This window comes from Anabrus simplex, chromosome 1, assembly GCF_040414725.1.
Source record: "Anabrus simplex isolate iqAnaSimp1 chromosome 1, ASM4041472v1, whole genome shotgun sequence".
Lineage (NCBI taxonomy): Eukaryota > Metazoa > Arthropoda > Insecta > Orthoptera > Tettigoniidae > Anabrus > Anabrus simplex.
Genome location: NC_090265.1, coordinates 575,745,833 through 575,766,848, shown reverse-complemented (window position 1 = coordinate 575,766,848; position 21,016 = coordinate 575,745,833). Strand labels below are relative to the sequence as shown.

The 21,016-nt window shown below is 38.3% G+C and overlaps 1 protein-coding gene across 1 annotated transcript in view; it reads right to left on the bottom strand.

The window, feature by feature from the left end:
• Nucleotides 1-3,483: 3,483 nt before the first annotated feature.
• LOC136880382 (collagen alpha-1(XVIII) chain) overlaps nucleotides 3,484-21,016 on the bottom strand; it is a 177,824-nt gene continuing 160,291 nt past the window's right edge. The window contains exons 19-21 of the mRNA XM_067153301.2: nucleotides 15,884-16,078; nucleotides 14,016-14,131; nucleotides 3,484-4,681 (exon numbers count right to left, since the gene is read on the bottom strand). Of these exons, the coding sequence (XP_067009402.2) occupies nucleotides 4,357-4,681; nucleotides 14,016-14,131; nucleotides 15,884-16,078 (636 nt within the window). The 3' untranslated portion in view covers nucleotides 3,484-4,356. The remainder of the gene's footprint in view (nucleotides 4,682-14,015; nucleotides 14,132-15,883; nucleotides 16,079-21,016) is intronic.

The following is a 21,016-nucleotide window of genomic DNA, read 5'->3' as shown; positions in this document are numbered from 1 at the left end:
GCACGGAACTTCGTAACACCTTGTAGACAATGTATTTATGATATATTTCAAAATTTCTAACAATTTACCTCTTACATTTTTCATTCAGTTTAGTTATAGAGGCATGTTTAACAGTATTATTCCAGTAGTTTTGAAATTTACTTCATATGTATTACACGGTATTCATATTTATGTGAATGAGAACTGCACTGTTGGAATAATTAGTTATAAAGGTTTTTCTCAAAACCAGCTCACAAATATTGGCACACTTGGGAATCACAAAATGAAGCTTTACATGTAAAGTTGGTACTAACAAGGGAAGTATATAACGTATCAACTTGGCTCGAATTCTCATGCAGTATGCTGTTTTTTAAAATCACATAAATGCATTTTACTTATACAGTTTTCCATTTTAGTATAATATATGATCTTCTTAATAGTATGGTAGAACATGTAAAATATTTGTGGTAGTACAATACAACAATAAACTCTTCCTTTTTAAAATTTGTCTTTGCCCTATCAGCATGCCTATGAGGTGATCTAGTTGTCAGCACAGCACCATGCATCTTTATTTTAGAGGTCGATGTTGGATAGCAATCTGTCAGTCAAGTTTGAGAACAATTCTCTTGGTTATGTTAAGTAGGGAAGAAAGTGCTATATTTATATCTAAACTGTTTTCTTCTATGATAATACTGGAATAAAAAATAAGTTATGTACTGAATACATACCAACTTATTCATAAATGCCATAGCTTAACCCTGGAACCATACACCAGGGCACCGAGTACCCCAGGAAATTTTTTAATTTGGTATTTGCAATCTCTATAGTCTCCTAACTCCGCGACTTTTCTTTGACAGTCATACTCTCTCATCTGATGCACTAATTCTAATGAGTGATGACAGTTTGTATATCAAAGCATGTGTTTGGGGCATACAGTTCCCCAGTGTACAGTTTTTGTAGCCAGTTTGGTTTTTCATACTTTTTTAACATGTAACACCATACTTTGCGTTAAGAGTGTTTGAAATTGATTCCCTTGAAAGCAGTGAACACATTTTACCACAATCATATAGATCTGAGACTGATATCCTTGATGATTTTGTCAATGCTCTAGATGACAACGGAAATAAACATTGTTGAAAAAAGATGATGTGTTATATTTTCCCTTCATGTTTCAAATGAACTTATTTTCAGATTGGCAGAAGAATTAATGAGATCTTGGGTATGATGAAGACTGGAAATCTGAAATCTCATTCGCATGCAGAGGAATCTGTCTTTTTGCTGCATAAAAAATTGTATTTATGTTACCCAGTCAGCCGACACCAGTCGTCTCAGGTCGGCAAGATACAGTATAACAACTGTCCAAAGAGTCTAAAATCACTATTATTTGCGGTAAATGAAAGATATTCATATGTAAAAACCATATGGTGGAGTTGTGTCGAAATTTTGTAAACCTTATAGTAGAACCAAAAACCAAAAGGTAGATTTGAAAAAAATGTGACCTTTTGTTTGATTTTATTTTATTACCAGCAATTCCAGTGCTGTTATAATTTGCAAATATATATTCACTTTAAAATAATCCATTTCACTAATTTAATGAGATTTTAAAATAAATCGTCTGAATAAGTCTGAATGTGTTAAATACATATTTCTTTTGTGGGATACTCAGTAACGCAGTGTACGGTTAGTGTCCCTGAAACATAGGTGTACTGTTCCAGGGTTAAAGGATTAATTAACAAATTTAATTTCAGTTTCATCTTCAGCACCCAGCTCATTGTCATAGAGGACAGTCTAATTGATTAGAAACTATGATTTGCACCATTAACTTGTTAACCGTGAGAATGTGAAAAGGCTTACTAGTCAGTTGAACAAGATTTATATTGTAAATGAAATGTTAACATAAAACATTTGAACTAAAAAATTATTATTGAATATTATGTGAGAAGTAGAGTGTAAAAGAATCAAAAGAATTAATTTCTATATTCAGAATTATTTCTGTCAGGTGCAAGCATTAAATTTTCATCATTAGCCTGCTAATTGTATTTTTAGCATGAATTTTTCCTGGTCATGCTGATTCAGTGGCGTTGCGTGCTTAAAATCTTTGGACGTGCCCACAGAGCGGATAGTTGATTTTAAAAAACCCATGTATAATAGTTGCTCCTCAGCTGATTAATGCAGGTGAGTTGGCCATGTGGTCAGGTGCGCACAGCTGCGAGTTTGTATCCGGGAGATAGTGGGTTTGAACCCCACTGTTGGCAGCCCTGAATATTGTTTTCCATGGTTTCCCATTTTCCCCCCCCCAGGCAAATGCTACGGCCGTACCTTAATTAAGGCCACGGCCGCTACCTTCCATTCCATCATCGCCATAAGACCTGTCTGTGTCGGTGCGACGTAAGCAAGTTGTAAAAAAAAAAATAAAAGGAAAAAAAAAAAAACCAGTCGGTTAAATCATTAACAGGAGTCCAGTTACTCCATATTGTGTTGTCAATAATATTATAGAATAAACCGACATGAATACAAATATGCTAACATCTGGAATTTAAAAATATCTTACATACCGGTATTATTGCTGTAAGCAAATCCTCCCCTCCACTCCTAGAAATACCAATCCTTGAAAGGCTGCAAACATAGTTATAGGAATTTTAATGAATAATAATTAATATTTTCAGCTGGACAAGCTGAAAGTACAAACCTATTTTGTAAGCAAGTAGTTAGCTAAAGGCAATATTATGCTACACCTGCGACTGATAACAACAATACCATGCGGTTTATCAATTAACCACTCCCTGGTTCAGCAGCACTGTGCCTTACCCTCCATGCGATACATGCTGCCATCTTTGGAACTTGACAAGAACTTTGGGAGAAGAGAGTGGATGGTGATCACACAGGAATTGTGCCCATATTCGCCATACCCACAGAATTGCCCCTTCAAGCAATAGCTATACAATACGCCTAACTTTGCATTTCACAATGGGGTTGTGATCAGCTGGCGTGGCATGTGATTCAAATGAAAACGGAATGTGAATTGACACTTAAAACTTCATAAATGCGTTCTCAACGTACAAAATTCTTATTCTAATCATACAATATCGTGTAAATTTCAGTGTTTGGGATTACATGTGCTCGTGCGATCCTTAAGATGAGACGTCGCTGATACTGATGAAGATTATTTGATTTGATGTATTTTCTTAAGTTTTGAATGTTATATTTTAGCAATATTATGAAATTACAAATTGTATGTACCATATGAACATTTTGAGCTCTCAGGTCTCTATCATTCTCTAAAAGCCAAAGCTAGCATGATGCTGTACTGAAATAACACAATTAATGCGACCATTTTCATACAGCACTGTTACAATTCATATCGCATGGTTATTTAGCAGTGCTGTATAATTACATGAACAGAGTAATCAAATTTGTTATCTTCCTACTTGTATGTATTCATTCTTATTCATTCTTGTAACTTTAAGCTGTTTGGTGTATAAATATATAAAATTATGTTAATGCTAATAATAATTGGGCTGATGGAGATAGCAATGATGATGACTATAATGATGTATGATGATGATCATGGTGATGGGAGTAAGAAATTTAGGTTCTCCACAAAATTGGCAACATGTGATCTACTGAATGAAAAGATAATTGGTATTTAGGATCAATGAAGGCTTTTGTTGTTATTTTAGGTTCGTTTTACATTTATTGCTTATATTTTACTGGATTTATTAATATATACATAACAGCACAGCTCTTTCCTAGAGACAAAAATGTAAAGCCACATTATATTTTGAGTAACTGAAGACTGAGTATATATATTTGATAATATAAGAAAAGGTATCAAGGGATTTGTTCCCATAATTTTCAAAGATGCTTTTATATTTATGTCTTTTCTTTCAAAATAACCTGTTTTTATAAATGTTCATTTCTTGTTAACTCATTGACCAAGATGAACTCTTGTTCACAGAAATTGCTCCAGCATAAAGTTATTCCAGCTTATATTATATATATAAAAGTCATAAGAAATGAAAAGCAGGAAGCAGCTGCTAGGTAACTTGTTTTGCCAACCTGCATAGAGCTGGAGTTCACATCATGTGGAGAGGCATAATAGGGCTTACTTTGTGCAGGAGGAGGTAGAATACTGGCAGCATGAATATCTCCAGCCCTCCTCCTGGCTGGTACATGAAGAAATACTGTATGTAAAAACAAGGAATGCAATGTTCCAAATGAAAATTTTGAAAATTTATAGCAAAACAATTTCATGTGTCTCTGTCATGACTTTAGGATGGAAATTTCCATCAGTTCCAGACTCTTTCATATAAGAGTTGGAGAAATAAGTGAAGTATGTTACATACACAAACAAAAATACAGCACTTACATTTTACATCATTGTCTAGTTCGATAATTTATTTCTTGAGATATTTTATGAAGAAGTTCGTGATAATCCTCTTCTTCCAAAAGAGTCTCATCCTCACTGACGTTGTTTGTGTCTCTTCTTCGTCGCTGTTGATACACTTGGCTTGTGGCTTCGATGCACAAGACTGCAAACCTGCTATTGCATGAATACTTCTCCTGGTCCAAAAGTTTATTGTTGAGCAATGAAGAAGCAAGTCCTACTTTATCTGTACTTGCAGAATGCCAGGCATCACAGTAAGTATCCATAGCTCGTTCACCCATTAAATGTGAACCATGCCATACTATCTTCTGAGGCCTATAACAAAATGAAATGTTACACCATTGAGATATATTAAAAAATCAATGGACCTGTCAATGGAAATGGATTACAATTTTGAACAGAAAAGGCTGTGAATAGTAACAATTCTATCCTACACCAGAAGGATGGATCTGGGCTTCTTTATATGTACACATTCATATCATTTTCTCTGTATCATAGGAAACTAGAATAAAATGAATTTTTGTTCTAAGTTAATATTACGTAGGTGATAAAATATGTGACCAGAAGTGTAAAGAACTTCATTGTAAGAGTATCAACAATACTTAGTCAGTGTAAGATAAACATTGATATTATTTCATGTAGGACCTCAAGAGATGTAAAGTAACATTTAGAATAACAGATGCTTTATACAAGACACATTTGTATGTATTTCATAAAGCAGCTGTGATTGTGTCATTATAACAGGGTTTCATCTGAAAAAATTCTTATTGTAGGACTTATACTTTTAACTGTAAGTTAGTCATTGTTTCACTACAGTTTAATACAGGGTTAAAGTCCCTCCAAGATTTGCAACATTGATAGTGCAAAAACTATGGCAGACGCACCAAAATGACTCATATCAGGATCTCTACAAATCATTATGTACTTTGCAATGCTCGACATGTGCACCCTTGGTGATGTGACAGACCTCAATCCTGTATTCCAATTCCTGCCACACACACATCCCAACATCTCACTATCCCACTGTTGAGATCAAAGAAATGTATACGTGATCCTTTCTCACAGTTCTGCTAAATTATGTGGCAAAGGGGGCAAGTACACACCATTTTTTTATGTGAATCCATACAAAAAATGACGTGGGGTTAAGTAAGTTGACCATGGAATCAATGAAACAAGAGGGAAGTCACAGCGAGTAACACATCCAATCCAATGTCTTGCAGGATCAGCATAGAAACGATCATGGATGGCATGATAAAAATGTGATGGGAGTCCCATCCTGTTGAAAAATGAAGTGCACCAAGTGAGTGGCTGCGCGGTTTGGGTCACGTAGCTCTCAGTTTACATTCAGGAGATCGTGGGTTTGAACCCCACTGTCGGCAGCCCTGAAGATGGTTTTCTGTGGTTTCCCATTTTCACACCTGGCAAATGCTGCGGATGTCCCTTAATCAAGGCCATGGTCTATTCCTCCCTACTCCTAGCCCTTTCTTGTCCTATCAGTGCTGTAAGACATATCTTTGTCGGTGTAATGTAAAAAAAAAAAAAAAGAAAAAAAAAAAGAAGTGAAGTCCTCGCTATCTCCTTGTAATTGTGGCAGCAACCATCAATGGCGAAACTACTTGGAGTCATTTGAGGCAACGTCTACCCGAGGAAATACGATTAAATATCGTAATAAATTTGTCTGCTGTTGTTATTGCGTTAAATCAACAATAATCTTTATTTGATATGTGCTACATGATGACAGCAGATGATGTGCTCCGCTGATCGCCCCGCTAGATGGTGACAGCAGACTACTTGTTCTGACCGGGAGGCAGTCTGTAACTTGTCTCACCCAGGACTTTTTGTTTTGTTTCCCTTCCTTCAGCTTGGTGACTGGAGCGGGGTGGCAGAGGAAAGTTAGGTTACCGCCCGCGCTCCACTCTCCACAAGGTCTAGACCCCAGAGAGGCATGCCTCGTCTGTTATTTGAGAGTGCAGAAACTCCCGGCGCGAAGGTGTCAGTGAAATACTGTATTGTTAATTGTGTGTTATTCTTTTGAATTAGTAGGCAATCAATGCATTATTGGCTTTATTTGTGACAATTCAGATATGGACTGTTAGTTGTGTAGAACAAGACCGACATCATCCAGTTGAAACTCATTAGAGTGAAGTAAGCCCCTTCGGGAACCTGCGAGTCTTTCGAACTCTTTAACCCGTAAAACCGTTATCATCTTGGACTTTTGAAGAGAAGTATGAAGCCAAAAACAAAAGATGCATGCCTAATTTGGACATTAAGTATTTTAACTGTAAAGTAGCGAGAAAATTTCAATTTTCTTAGTATACACGATATTCATGGTTAACAGCCTACTCCAAAAGCAAGAAGCTTTTATATTATAAGAATGTTTTGTTTGGTGGTGAAAAGGAATAGACTTTAAATGGGGTAATCATTACAAAAACCTTTCTTAGAAAAGCAGAGAAGCATCAACATTCAAATAAACATATTCCGAATGAAGAGAAATTCCATTTACTGGGGTGCGGGAGGATAGAACATTCTTTATCTGAAGGTGAAAGAATTCAAGCCGTTAAAAATAATGAAGTCGTGAAACAAAATCGGCTTGTTGTTGAGAGACTTGTTGACATTGTGTGTTTCTTGGGAAACAGGAGCTTGGATTTCGAGGTCATTTTGAAGGGGAAGACTCGATCAACAGGGGCAATTACCTAGAGTTGTTAGATCTTCTTTTGAAACAGGAACAGTACATTCGAAATCATCTCCAGTCCACATTGGGTTTTAAAGGCAGATCAAGTGAAGTACAGAATGAATTAATTAATTGAGTCTGAAACTGCCATAATTCGGGAGACAATCAAAGCAGATTTAGATTCTTGTGATTTCATTGGTATTAGATGTATCAAACAGATCAAGTTAGTGTAATATTCTGGTTTTGCTCAAAACAGGGTCCCACAGAAAGATTAATAGGCTTTTATGATGTTTCGGTTGATAAGACCGCATCAGGCTATCAGAATTAATTGTCAACATTCTGCGAAAGTGGGGAGTGATTGATAAAGTCGTATGTCAATGGCAGGGAAGCATGGTGGTGTTAAGCATTATGTTAAACAAGTTTGCCCAAGGGAAATATTTCTACACTGTTATGCCCACAAGCTAAACCTCGTTCTTCTCCATTGCTCCAAAACAATAAAATCAGTCAGGCTCTTCATTCATAATCTGACAGCATTTCATTCACTTTTTTAGCAGATCCTAAAAAAGAGGTGTATGAGCACTCTAAAGAGGATAAAGACATACTTGCATAATACAAGAACAATGAAAGACTCAGCAGTCTTAGTACCATTTCTGTCGTGAAAAAGCTTGCGAAGGAACTGATGAGTGATCAAGTATTGAAGGACCATGTGACTGACCATTTTGCAACCAAGGAAACTCAACGTTTGGAACTAAAACCAAACCCCATGGTGCAAGAGCCCCGAAGAGCCTTGGCCTACCAAGCGACCGCTGCCCATCCCAAAAGCCTGCAGATTATGAGGTGTCATGTGGTCAGCACAACGAATCCTTTCGGTAGTTATTCTTGGTTTCCTAGACCGGGGCCTCCATCTCACCATCAAATGGCTCCTCAATTCTAATCACGTAGGCTGAGTGGACCTCGAACCAGCCCTCAGATCCAGGTAAACATCCTGACCTGGCCGGGAATCGAACCCAGGGCCTCCGAGTAAGAGGCAGATATGTACCCCTACACCGCGGGGCCGGCCGACGTTTGGAACTACCCTACAAAAAACTTTAAGGTAAGATTTCCTGCCTACCCATTCATTAACTAATAGCTTTGCCACTGGCAACCACTCTACTAATGTATATAGGTATACTGTATCAGTAACAGTTCCTTCCGCAAAGAAAAATGGTCTGTAGATCTATGATGAAGAAACCATGCAAAACACATTCATTTTAGGGCAATCATGGATGTGTTCTATCATTAGACGAAGGTTATAGATGCCCAGGATGTGTGCATTGTGAGAGTTCACAGTGCCAGATGCGTCACTAAAACTCAGTTTCTTGGTAAAACTGTCATCCCCTAGCTGCTTTTGAAAATCCACACAGATCTGCAAATGGCGATCAAGATCTTGGGATTTCAGCACCTGCAATAGCTTCACACAGTATGATTTCACTTGCAAACATTTATGCAGAATATACCACACAGTTGACCAAGACATCTGCAATTCCTGACTTGCACGATTTGTTGACTTTCTACATGCTCAATGATCTCAGCTGATGGTCCTGGTCAGCCTGTTTATCTAGCACTCCACAGACAGCCAAGTCTCCTGGAATGTTTGGAACCACACATGGATGGTTTTGTCTGTTGGCATTGCAGTGTGATGTTTGCACGAAACTCTTGCTATGCTGTCGTAACTGATTTGTACATATTTAGTGAATTCCAAGGTGCAGTAAGCTTTCTTGTCACCACTGAATGCTGCCACATTTGTTATATTCATTGTTGACTACCCTCTCATGGCTCACTCTACAAGCACACCATGCAACCTGATATAGATGAAAACTTGGAGAGATTCTGTGCATATTGATATGAGTCATTTTGCTGTACCTGCCATTGTTATTACACTATCAATGTTTCAAAGCCTAAGTGAATTTGTGAATAACCCTGTGCAATTTCATTTTTATGTTCTGGAGATGAAATATAGAAAAACCAACTCCCATTAACATGGAATGAAGTCAAAACAGAACTAAAGGGCATGCGAAATGGAAAGTTCTCTGGCTTCAATGATCTCACTTCAGATATGATAAAGGTAGCTGGAATACAAGGCTTAAATTGACTATATTGAGTGCTCTCAGTGATGTGTGAAGAAAATAAAATCCCAGAAGAATGGAGAAAAGGAATCATCATCCACTGTGTTTAAAAAAGGCAACAGATGGAAATGTGAAAATTATAGGGGAATAATAATGTTGTCACACACCCTGAAGCTATTGGAAAAAAATCATTGAAATGAAACTTATAGTGCTTGCTTGTGGATTCATGTATTCAGAAAAGATCCAAATATCATATTTGCTCGCATATATCTCACACTTTTTTGACAAAAAACAAGTGTGAATATTTTCGGTGCGTGATATATGCGGGGATTTGTGTGCAAAAGATAGTATTCTTGAAAAAAACGCAAAATTTGCATTAGGCTATTGAAACAAGACAACTTCCATACTTACCCTAATCATTGTCACTGCCTTCAGTCTCTGAGCTATTTTAGCGTGCATCATTCTGGTCACCATCCCATACCGCATTATTCCTGACTTCCATCCAACGCATTTGTGATGCCCGTCTTCAAGTAACTCTTCACAATAATGTCTGTTGATACCATAACCCATGCCTGCATAACCCAATTACACATGAGTTCAACTGACCGGCTTTTTATTTTGCCTGCTGGCGTTAGCTCATGCTCTCCTCCTGCCATCCATTCGGCGTACAATTTACATATGTTGTCCTTCAAGGGCTTGTTGACGGAAACATCTAAGGGCTGTAGACAATGTGTAAGTCCACCCAGAATTACAACGAGATCGGTTTTCATTTCCTGAAGACGTTTCTTTGTGTCTTCGTGCCCTTGGCCCTGCTCCCCACACTGTACGGACTCAGTCCTGGACAAGAGCTGTAACCATCCATCCTTTCTCTTGAACCCGTACATAAATGTCTATGGAAAACTTCGCTTTAGGCACTGTTTTTCTTTTGAAAATAACGTATGGTGGCAATTTTCTTCCATTTGCAGTTATTGCTAGCATGACAGTGCAATGCTGTTTTTCACACCCAGTTGTATGTACAAGCATGCTAGATTCTCCCTTCTTGTTGATGGTGGTGTTGCATGGCATGTCGAAGCTTATCGGGATTTGATCTGCATTGTCAATTTGAGATAAGAGGTAATTGTTTTTCTTCCACATTGCTCTCACAGGGTGATGAAAATCTATGATTTTGTCGCTGAAATCGTTTGGCATTCTCTGGCAGAGATGTTCGCCCTCACAGACACAATCTCTTTCATGTCATGAATCTACAGATCCAACCCCAGCTCACTTTCAGATCTGAACAGCTGATTCTTCCTTTAATTGCTAGTTCACACGCTTTGAAATGTAGTATATCGTGCGAGATACTAAAGCCATCATTTTGCAACTCTGTAACGTAATGAAGCAACTCGTCTTTCAGCTCAGGAAACTGACCAGTTTTCAGCCCTCTGAATGTCTTACATGTTCGGTTGGTGGTTTCTAGTGGAGCTTTCTGTTTATGCCAGTAGTGAACATGAAACTCAGTCACATTGAATTCTCAACCAGCAGCTCTGTTACTATGTTCTTCAGCATATTTAATCACTTTGAGTTCAAACCCAGCTGTATAACTCCCACATTTCTCCATAACTTAAACATCGAACTACACAAGAAAACTAAACTGAGAAACAAGAATGAAAAGTGAAGACAGAATACTGGTAATTGCCGACAATATAACAGATGGACGATATCTAATAACGTGATCACTTGACAGGCAAATACTCCCAGTTCATGTAATCAGCTCTGCCAGACAGGTAGCGATAAGCACATTGACAAAGACGGAAGAGTGAGAGAGATGGCCGAGTGTGACTGACTAGCTAGGAATGTGGCCTTTGGGGTGGGGGTTTGCGAATTAGGTGTTTTTGTTGTGTGTGTCCTCCACATTGCAAGCTCTGCGCCTACAAGCTCCGCAACCCGCCGCAGCACCGAAGTTTCTAGCAGCTACGAGGTCTCTTCACTGCACCTAGCACGCTCACCGATGACGTCAGCCAGCGATATATAAGGAGCTTCGTTCCGAGCCTCTCCAGGACTACCCCAATGTTCGACGACCAGACCACACCGCAAGTCAGACACGGAGGCATTCCTCTTAAAAACATGTTTTGAACAGGTGGACAAATTGCTGGTCGTGAAATTTCACTTCTGAACATTGCCTCATTATCCTGATCCCCGTACCCACGTCGAGCCCCGAGTATAGAATTCTGCTACTCCCTTTAGTCCTCACCAGTGCTCCAACGTCCACCTTAGCATTCTGCTATTTGAATAAATTAATGCAAGTTCCTTGCAAATATAAACCTAGTACCAGCATTCTGCCTCTTTCTACAAGTTACGCTTGTAATTTCACAGAAGATAGGTTTCGACTATCAGGACAATTTATTAGTGAAACAGACTATCTCCTCAAGATAGAACTAAGTGTATATAGAACTCTCATATTATATAATTGTACATATGCAACAGATATACAATTTAAGATTTAATTTCAACATTAACTGCGTGCATTCAAACCAGTTTCAAGAATTCAGTTTTATTTCTTATGTATATTGTATCAGATCATTGAAACAATAAACTTTATGTTGTGTCACTGTATACCAAGTTCCTTGTATACAACAATTTTTGTTACAACAGCTAGCCTCAACTGTTCTGCAGGTAGAACGAAATGCAGCTTCTTTTTGTACTGTCACATACAAAGTACCGTAACAGCAATTGGTACAGTCCCGATATTTAATGTAGGCACGTTCACGGAATACCCAAACTTTATTTCGTGTATGTACTGTATGTCTTTACAACAATGTCAGAAATTAATGCAAGTTATGTGCAGGGAATTTTTCGCCTGCAATTTCAAATGTTAAAAACAGGGTGCAAGATATATGCAGTGGCAAATATGGTACTATGGATCTCATTTTTGCCATAAAAATGCTTACAGAAAAGTACCAGAAACATGTAAAGAATATTGTGATTACAATTTCAGACATTGAAAAGGCCTATGACAGCATCTCTTGGAACATGAGCTGGGAATCTCTGAACCTCAAGCATCAAAGTATTCGAGTGACAAAGTAAAGATGCTATACCAGAATGTTCGGATAGGCAGTGGACATTCAAAATGGTTTAAGACAAAGAGAATTGTCCAACAAGGAAGTGCCTCATTACTGCTCTTGGTCATAATAGTAAAGGACAGGATCATAAAGTCTATCCAGAAAACGGACAATAGACTAAATGCCCTAGTATTTGCTAATGATGTGCTATTATGGGGAGAAGCTGAAGTACAGAAGAAAAACTGACTGAATGGAACAATCATGTTCACAACTATGCACTGAAGGCAAGTAAAACAAAGACTATAGAAATGACCATCAACAAGAAAGGAACAAACTCAAACATCTTTTTTTGGAAGGAACTAAATTAGAATCAGTTTCTCACTTCAAGTACCTCAGAGAAGCAGAATCTTGAAAGACAGCAATATCAAACAGGAAATACTCAGCAGGCCACAGAAAGCAACAAACTTTTACAGGCAAATGAGAAATCTATTGTGAGACTGCAAAAATACCACCAGGAAACCAACAACAACAAAAGAGAAACCTAGTTTGTACCATTTCTCACATATATGGTTTAGAGGTATGTACTCTATATAACAGAATTCAGGCAACAGAATTTTTTTGCTATTTGTTTTACGTCGCATAGACACAGATATGTCTTATGGCAACGATGGGACAGGAAAGGCCTGGGAATGGGAAGGAAGCGTCCGTGGCCTTAGTTAAGGTACAGCCCCAGCATTTGCCTGGTGTGAAAATGGGAAACCACGGAAAACCATCTTCAGGGCTGCCGACAGTGGGGTTCAAACTCACTATCTCTCGAATACTGGAAACTGGCCGCACTTAAACTACTGCAGCTATCGAGCTTGGTGCAACAGAAATGAGATACTTTAGAACTATGAATCAAACTACATGAAAGGACAAAATTAGTGATTAAATAGAAAGGTCCCTATTACCAGTGTAATAAAGAAGCGTGTACTTCAGTGATATGGGCACGTTATGAGAATGAACTGTCACATACAAAGTGCCATAACAGCAATTGGTACAGCCCTGATATTCAATGTAGGCATATTCACAGAATACCCAAACTTTGTTTCATGTATGTACTGTATGTCTTTATTATTATGTTGCAAGCTAGGTTGAAGGTGTGAAGTGGGAGAAAGTCTAAACATTATTTTCAAACATAACAAGGCTGTTAAACAGTGATGAAAAGGCAATAAACATGTTCAATAACTGCACAGTGAAGTATCCGACTTAAGCAATAAACAATGACGTAAACTTAACTGGGAAAGAACAGGCTACAGCAGGAAAGCCACCAGTATTCTTCTGGGACATGTTAAAAACAACATTGATGTACATGGTGACTTTTTTTGAAGCTAGTGGGTTCGAATCTCACTGTCGGCAGCCCTGAAGATGGTTTTTTATGGTTTCCCATTTTCACACCAGGCAAATGCTGAGACTGTACCTTAATTAAGGCCATGGCCACTTCCTTCCCACTTCTAGCCCTTTTCTATTCTATCATAGCCATAGGACCTATCCTTGTTGGTGCGACATTAATTAATTTGTAAAAAAAGAAAGAAAAATACCTTTTTGAAAATGTCTTATAAAACAATAAAACTATCAGCAGAGTATTTAGATAAACATTTTTCTTTCATTTCTATCTCACATTGCACATGGACACCCATCATTTCAATAACTGTTAGAAATACTTTACAGTACTTTTTGCTTATAGTCATCTTCATCAATACTGTACCATCCATTATCACCCCGTAGACAACTGCAGATTTCTCCTGAATCTCCCTATATAATTTTATGTAGTTCTATTTGGAATGAATACGTACCATGAAAAATCTGTAAGTATATTCTTGCCATTAAAACTGTATATTTTTAATTGTTGAGGCAAGAACGCACCATCTCCATTAAACAGCTCCTTCCATGAACTAAATAAGACATCACCCTGGAATAAACGAAAACATTTTAAGAAGAAGCAGTTCAGCGTGAATCTATATTTAACAGAATGTATTAAAACCCTAGGAACATTCATAACCATCTCTTATTGTAAGAGGCGCAAGTATTTCATGCAGAGAACAAATTCATCAACCTGAATGATTCGATCAATAGGCTTTTAACATTATTAACTGATGACTTTGATGTTGCTTATTCTGGAACATCAGCTGTTCATGCTCTTAGAAATTCTGCCTAATACAAATACAGTTATTGCTTGATAACTTGGACCTTAATATCTCAGACTTTGGATACCTAACTCAAATGTTCTTTTTTTTTTTTTTTTTCTTCAAAAATAAAATTGTAACTATTAATGTGACGGCCACATTCTGGCAGGCTAGAATGCTTTAGAATTAGAAAATGCAAGGACCTGGTGGAGATCTTGCATTACTACCACTCTCATTCTGATCCCATGCTGAACACAAGAATTACTGTATCCATGCATATGCCTCCAGTGTGTCTCGGCCAGTTGAAAGAAAGTTGGTTAAATGGAGCTTATGCATAATAATGGCACTAAACAAGAGAAGATGCGTTTCTTTGAGAGTTTCAGAGAAACTGAAAAATTAAGTTTGGTGTTTCTGTAGCTAATATGTGTAAATAATAAGGCATCGCAAAACAGTTTCAGAGATGAGGAAGAACAAGCAGAAGCTGAAGTTGTTTGTTTTCCAGTAGAACAATTGCCTAGTGACATAAACCTGGAATAGGTAGTACATAAATGGTAAATGCAACAATGTTCTAGCAGTATTGCAATTCATGACATACAGCTTCAGACAGTAGCTAGGAGATTTGCTAAGCACATGAACACTGAATTTTAAGAAAGCGATGGTTTGCTCGAGCGTTTCCGTGACTGGCATGGTATTGTAAACAAGGCAGTATCTGGTGAAGTGCTAAGTGTCAATAAAGCTAGTGTTAAGCCATTTAGAAAATGACTTGCCCTCAGCTATACAATACCGATGAGACTTTGCTGTTTTGGTGTTTTATACTGAAAGAGTACAAGTTGTAGTGTTAGGGCTACTTACTTTAGAATCAGAAGATACTGTAATTAGTTTTGTACTTAATGAACTACTTCCTGCACTGAAATATATTCCCTTTCGGTAAATGTTATTTTTTCTTGAGGCCTTTCTTGATCAATCACAAAAATTGACAGTTATGGCTGAATTTGTTAGATTATAGTTAATGAACTAGGTTCACTTGCATCTAAATCTTTATTCAAAAGTTAGGAATATTGCAGTCATTATCTTTTCGGTGAAACCTGCCTGGTAACCTGTGTTGTGATATCTGTACAAATATAACTAGGTATTATACCCAAAATTAGCCAGGTTAGAATAAGAATAGTTTTCCTATCAATAACTAAACAAGAAATCCACCAGGAACTTGTTTTATTAACAACCACATAGTACATCCCATAAATGACTACAGGCATTTATATAGTTTTCTCCTTCTTGAGATAAGTAATATTAGAAAGCTAAAAGGTTATGATGGTATAGCAATTTTAATCTGAATATTATGGAATGCAGAGAAAGTTAAGAAACAGATAAATCATACACATAAGAGTGAAGATATTTTGTAATAAATTTTACTGTTTGGGCCTGTATATAGTTATACTTGAATAATTCTAAACAAAACATGGATCTACTCATTAAAATCACTGTATTTTGCTAGGCTGAACTTAACTGCCCTCGTTGTAATAGCAATTATTTCATACCTTTGTGTTGACTACTGGCAAGTTACGATCTGAGAATCGCACGATTGTGTCGAGGTTCTGAACCCTGGAAGAAAGAAATGCTCGGAATGTCCCACGTAATCCTGCACGCCTGGCTTGACGGTAGCAGGAATAATCTGCACCTCTTACACCGTGCATATCTCCTGTCCAGGGTTCATTCAGAGCTGCCATTCGAAGCTAAAATAGAATAACATCATATTTAATGCATGAAATGGAAGTACCTACATGGAATTCCAGTGATTCCAATCGCTTGCATTTTACCAAGTTGCATTCTAGGAAAATAACTAGAAACCAAACATATAACTGTGAACATATATTACTAGACTGAAAAAGTGAAGTACTTCATAATTGGCATAGCAATTTTATTGAATGAATATCTATAGGGAAAACACATAATGAATTTAGTGATCTGTAAATTATTTATCAACACTTGGTATAAGAGTCTCTACACAGTAGAATGAAGGCATTTCTGATAGGGTTCAATAGGTGATATACCCTCTCAGGCAGGTAGTAACTTCATGATGCAGGTACTTTTAGATTCTGGCAAGGTTGTTGCAAGTTGTGGGTTCTGGAGCAGGCACTGCCCAGTTAGTTCCTTGCATGTTCTATTGGCAAAATATCTTGTGACCTTGCACACCAAACTAGGGTGTCATTACTTCATAGAGATCAAGCGAGTTGGCTGTGCAGTTAGAGGCACACAGCTGTGAGCTTGTATACAGGAGATAGTGGGTTTGAACCCCACTGTCAGCAGCCCTGATCATGGTTTTCCATGGTTTTCCATTTTCACACCATGAAAATGCTGGGGCTGTACCTTAATTAAGGTCACAGCTGCTTCCTTCCCACTACTAGGCCTTTCCTATACCATCGTTGCCATAAGAACTATCTGTGTCGGAGCGACGTACAGCCCATTGTAAAGAAAACAAGACCTACCTGTGTTGGTGCAATGTAAAGCCTAGTTTGTAGAGACTATTGAATGATGGCTGTGGTATGCAGTCAAGTATGTTTATGCAGCAGCATGGCATTTGACACATTTCAATAGGCTGTCAGTGCACCTTGCAAAAACATCAGGTAGGTTTTGGAGTCATAACTAATGGCCACCTACACCAAGTACATACATTACATACATTATCATTATAGACTGTTATGCCTTTCAGCGTTCAGTCTGCAAGCCTCTGAGAATTTACTAAACGTCGCCACAATCCTCGATTTGCAACTAGTGTTGTGGCCTCATTTAGTTCTATACCTTTTATCTTTAAATCGTTAGAAACCGAATCTAACCATAGTCGTCTTGGTTTCTCTCTACTTCTCTTACCTTCCGTAGCAGAGTCCATTATTCTCCTAGGTAACCTATCCTCCTCCATTCACCTCACGTGACCCCACAACCAAAGCTGGTTTATGCGTTCAGCTTCATCCATCGAGTTCATTCCTAAATTAGCCTTTATATCCTCATTCCGAGTACCCTCCTGCCATTGTTCCCACCGGTTTGTACCCGCAATCATTCTTGCTACTTTCATGTCTGTTACTTCTAACTTATGAATAAGATATCCTGAGTCCACTCAACTTTCGCTCGTGTAAAGCCAAGTTGGTCTGAAAACAGACCGATGTAAACATAGTTTCGTCTGGGATCTGACTTCCTTCTTACAGAATACTGTTGATCGCAACTGCGAGCTCACTGCATTAGCTTTACTACACCTAGATTCAATCTCACTTACTATATTACCATCCTGGGAGAACACACAACCTAAATACTTGAAATTATCGACCTGTTCTAGCTTTGTATCACCAATATGACATTCAATTCAGTTGAATTTCTTACCTACTGACATCAATTTAGTCTTCGAGAGGCTAATTTTCATACCATACTCATTGCAACTATCTTCAAGTTCCAAGATATTAGACTGCAGGCTTTCGGCACAGCCTGCCATTAAGACCAAGTCGTCAGCATAGGCCAAACTGCTTACTACATTTCCACCTAACTGAATCCCTCTCTGCCATTTTATACCTTTCAGCAGATGATCCGTGTAAACTACGAACTGCAAAGGTGAAAGATTACAGCCTTGTCTAACCCCTGTAAGTACCCTGAACCAAGAACTCATTCTACCATCAATTCTCACTGAAGCCCAATTGTCGACATAAATGCCTTTGATTGATTTTAATAATCTACCTTTAATTCCATAGTCCCCCAGTATAGTGAACATCTTTTACCTCGGTACCCTGTCATATGCTTTCTCTAGATCTACGAAACATAAACAAGTACAGGGCCCCTATATTGTCCCACAATATATGGTGGATGGTTATGTCAACTTCATGCTTGTTGCAACCTTGAGTAAAGCATGAATTATCTGCTAAGGCAGTGTAAAGCCACAGCTGCCTCCAATGCACCACAAAAGACATGCTTGAATGAAATATAGGTGACAAAAGCATCTGTGCAGTGGATGGCTTGAATGTAGACCACCTTCACACAGTTGCAGCCAGATGGTCCTTTGGGGCACTGATAATGCTAGTAGTGGCCTTATATAATATGTGGCAAAACAACCAACACTAAAATTATTGCTCATCTGCTGTCCATATTTCACCAACAACGAAATATTTATTTCTTGTATATAACAGACATATTGTGAATTCAGTGTTATGTTGATTTCTGTAAAAATGGTTCTCACAACAGAGGAGAAGGTGTTCATCATGAAACATTATTTTGGGTCATTCGAAGTGGAGCATCAGAATGGGCCGAGTTTGTTTCACGTTAAAGAACAGTAGAGGAGTGATTTAATAAGGAGGCACTCAATAACAGAATACTGTTAGCTGTTGTTGTCCCCCTGTAGGTGGGGGCAGTAGAATAACACTCAGGGTATCCCCTACTAAAAGGGGCCCCAGGGGCTCTGAACTTTGGAGCGTGGGCTGGCGACCACGGGGCCCTCAGGCGAGTTCTGACATTGCTTCCACTTTCTTGTGCCGGACTCCTCACATTCATCTATCCTATCTGACCACCCTTGGTCAACTCTTGTTCTTTTCCAACCCCGATGCTATTATGTTTGCGAGGGCTAGGGAGTCTTTCATTTTCATGCCCTTCGAGGTCCTTGCCTTTCTTCGGCCAATACCTTCATTCTTTGAAGTGTTGGATCCCTTCCTTTTTTTCTCTCTGATTAGTGTTATATAGAGGATAGTTGCTCAGTTGTACTTCCTCTTAAAACAGTAATCACCACCACGACTTTAGCTGTTGTTGACAAGTTCTGTCATATGGGGTGCAGTCTTATGTCAATAAAAGTGGCTAACAAAGTGCCCAAGAACTATCACCATAAATGAGAACTGTATACAACTTCTCCAATAGGTGTTACAGTCCCCAAAGCATAGTTTACAACGAACATTGCTGAAACTCAGTTTTTGTTTGTTTGTTAGGGGCTTTATGTCGCACCGACACAGATAGGTCTTATGGCGACGATGGGATAGGAATGGCCTAGGAGTTGGAAGGAAGCGGCCGTGGCCTTAATTAAGGTACAGCCCCAGCATTTGCCTGGTGTGAAAATGGGAAACCACGGAAAACCATCTTCAGGGCTGCCGGCAGTGGGATTCGAACCCCCTATCTCCCGGATGCAAGCTCACAGCCGCGCGCCTCTACGCGCATGGCCAACTCGCCCGGTAAACTCAGTTTGAGCGGCAGGTCTGTGCAGCAGATGATTAAAGAGCTTGGTGGATTTGCATGCTGCACTTAATTGCTCAGCATCCAACAGAGCCTAATTACAGTATTACAGCCGACTGCTGTCTGTGATGTACGAGGATCCAGATTTCTTGGTTTTCAGTTGAAAGCCATATTCACCTTGCTGGCTACATCAACCACCAAACAATATTATTAAACAACTAGTTTTTTGTACAGAAGCCAGGTCAGGAAGAATACTAATAGCCTGGCACTCTTTGTGGTTATACATGCACTGTTGCTGCTTGTACAGTGATGATCTTCTCTTGTGTGAGACACAGAGCTCTTTATGTCACACCATGATATCATTCATATGTCTCTAAGTTAAAGTTTACTGCTTGAGTTCTATGTAGGTACAGCATATTTCTTTCTTGTGGCATTCCTTTCGCAGTGTTTCTACTTTCTCTGTCCAGTAGTGTAGCATATATTGACACACATAGTCACTGTATTCATACATTATAAATTAAGGACTGACAAGGATAGATTTACAGATTCCATTAAGACTAGGATTGAAGATGTTCATCACGTGAAAGTGTAGATTAGGATTATTTAGACAAATTTTGTGAGGTGTATGGTGGGTATACACACCTTAAGTGGTTAAATTGCACCGCTTTTCAACAAATATTCAAAGTGTTCTGATGGACATAATATGAACTAGGCTACTTTCTTGTGTTTGTAAAAGGTGCTGAAATATGTTCCAGAAGAACAATCAAATTTTGTTTTATTATTCCATATTTATCACTAGTAAAGGACAAATGTGGTTTTCTTTTGTAACTGGTCTTAAAAATTTATTATAAGTAATGTTAGCAGACGATGTAAAATTTGAGGTTATTTGGGGATACATTGCACCAACTAATGTCAAGATTGTATGTTATTATTCACCCTGGCATTTTCTGGCATATGCTCACGAGAAATCCTTTGAACATGTTAAGACTCTTTTGAGCAATATCTTCTTCTTTCTTCATCCATTCCCATTTCCAGATTCTCTCTGGGTAGGGTAGTGAACCAAAACCCTCCACTATACTCGATCTTTCCACCATTCCTCTTCTAGTACTTTATTGCTATAGACTCCTCTATTTGCAATACAGTCCACAACAAAGCTCCTCCATCTTATTCTAGGTCGTCCCCTAGACCTCTTTCCAGTCTCTGTATCAATAAATGTTCTCTTTGGTATTCTCTCTCCTGGCATTCTCATCATGTGTCCAAACCATTTTATCTTTGCTATATCAATCTCTTCTTGAAGTTTACACACTCCCACACTTCTCCTTATTTCCTCATTTCGTATTCTATCTCATCTTGTCTTTTGAACAATATTTGAACAATATATTATAAATTAATAATTTAGGCAGTTTATAATGTTAACACTCTTTTAAACAATATATTGTAGGCTTATAATTTTGTTTATAATTGTTTCAGCCATGCAT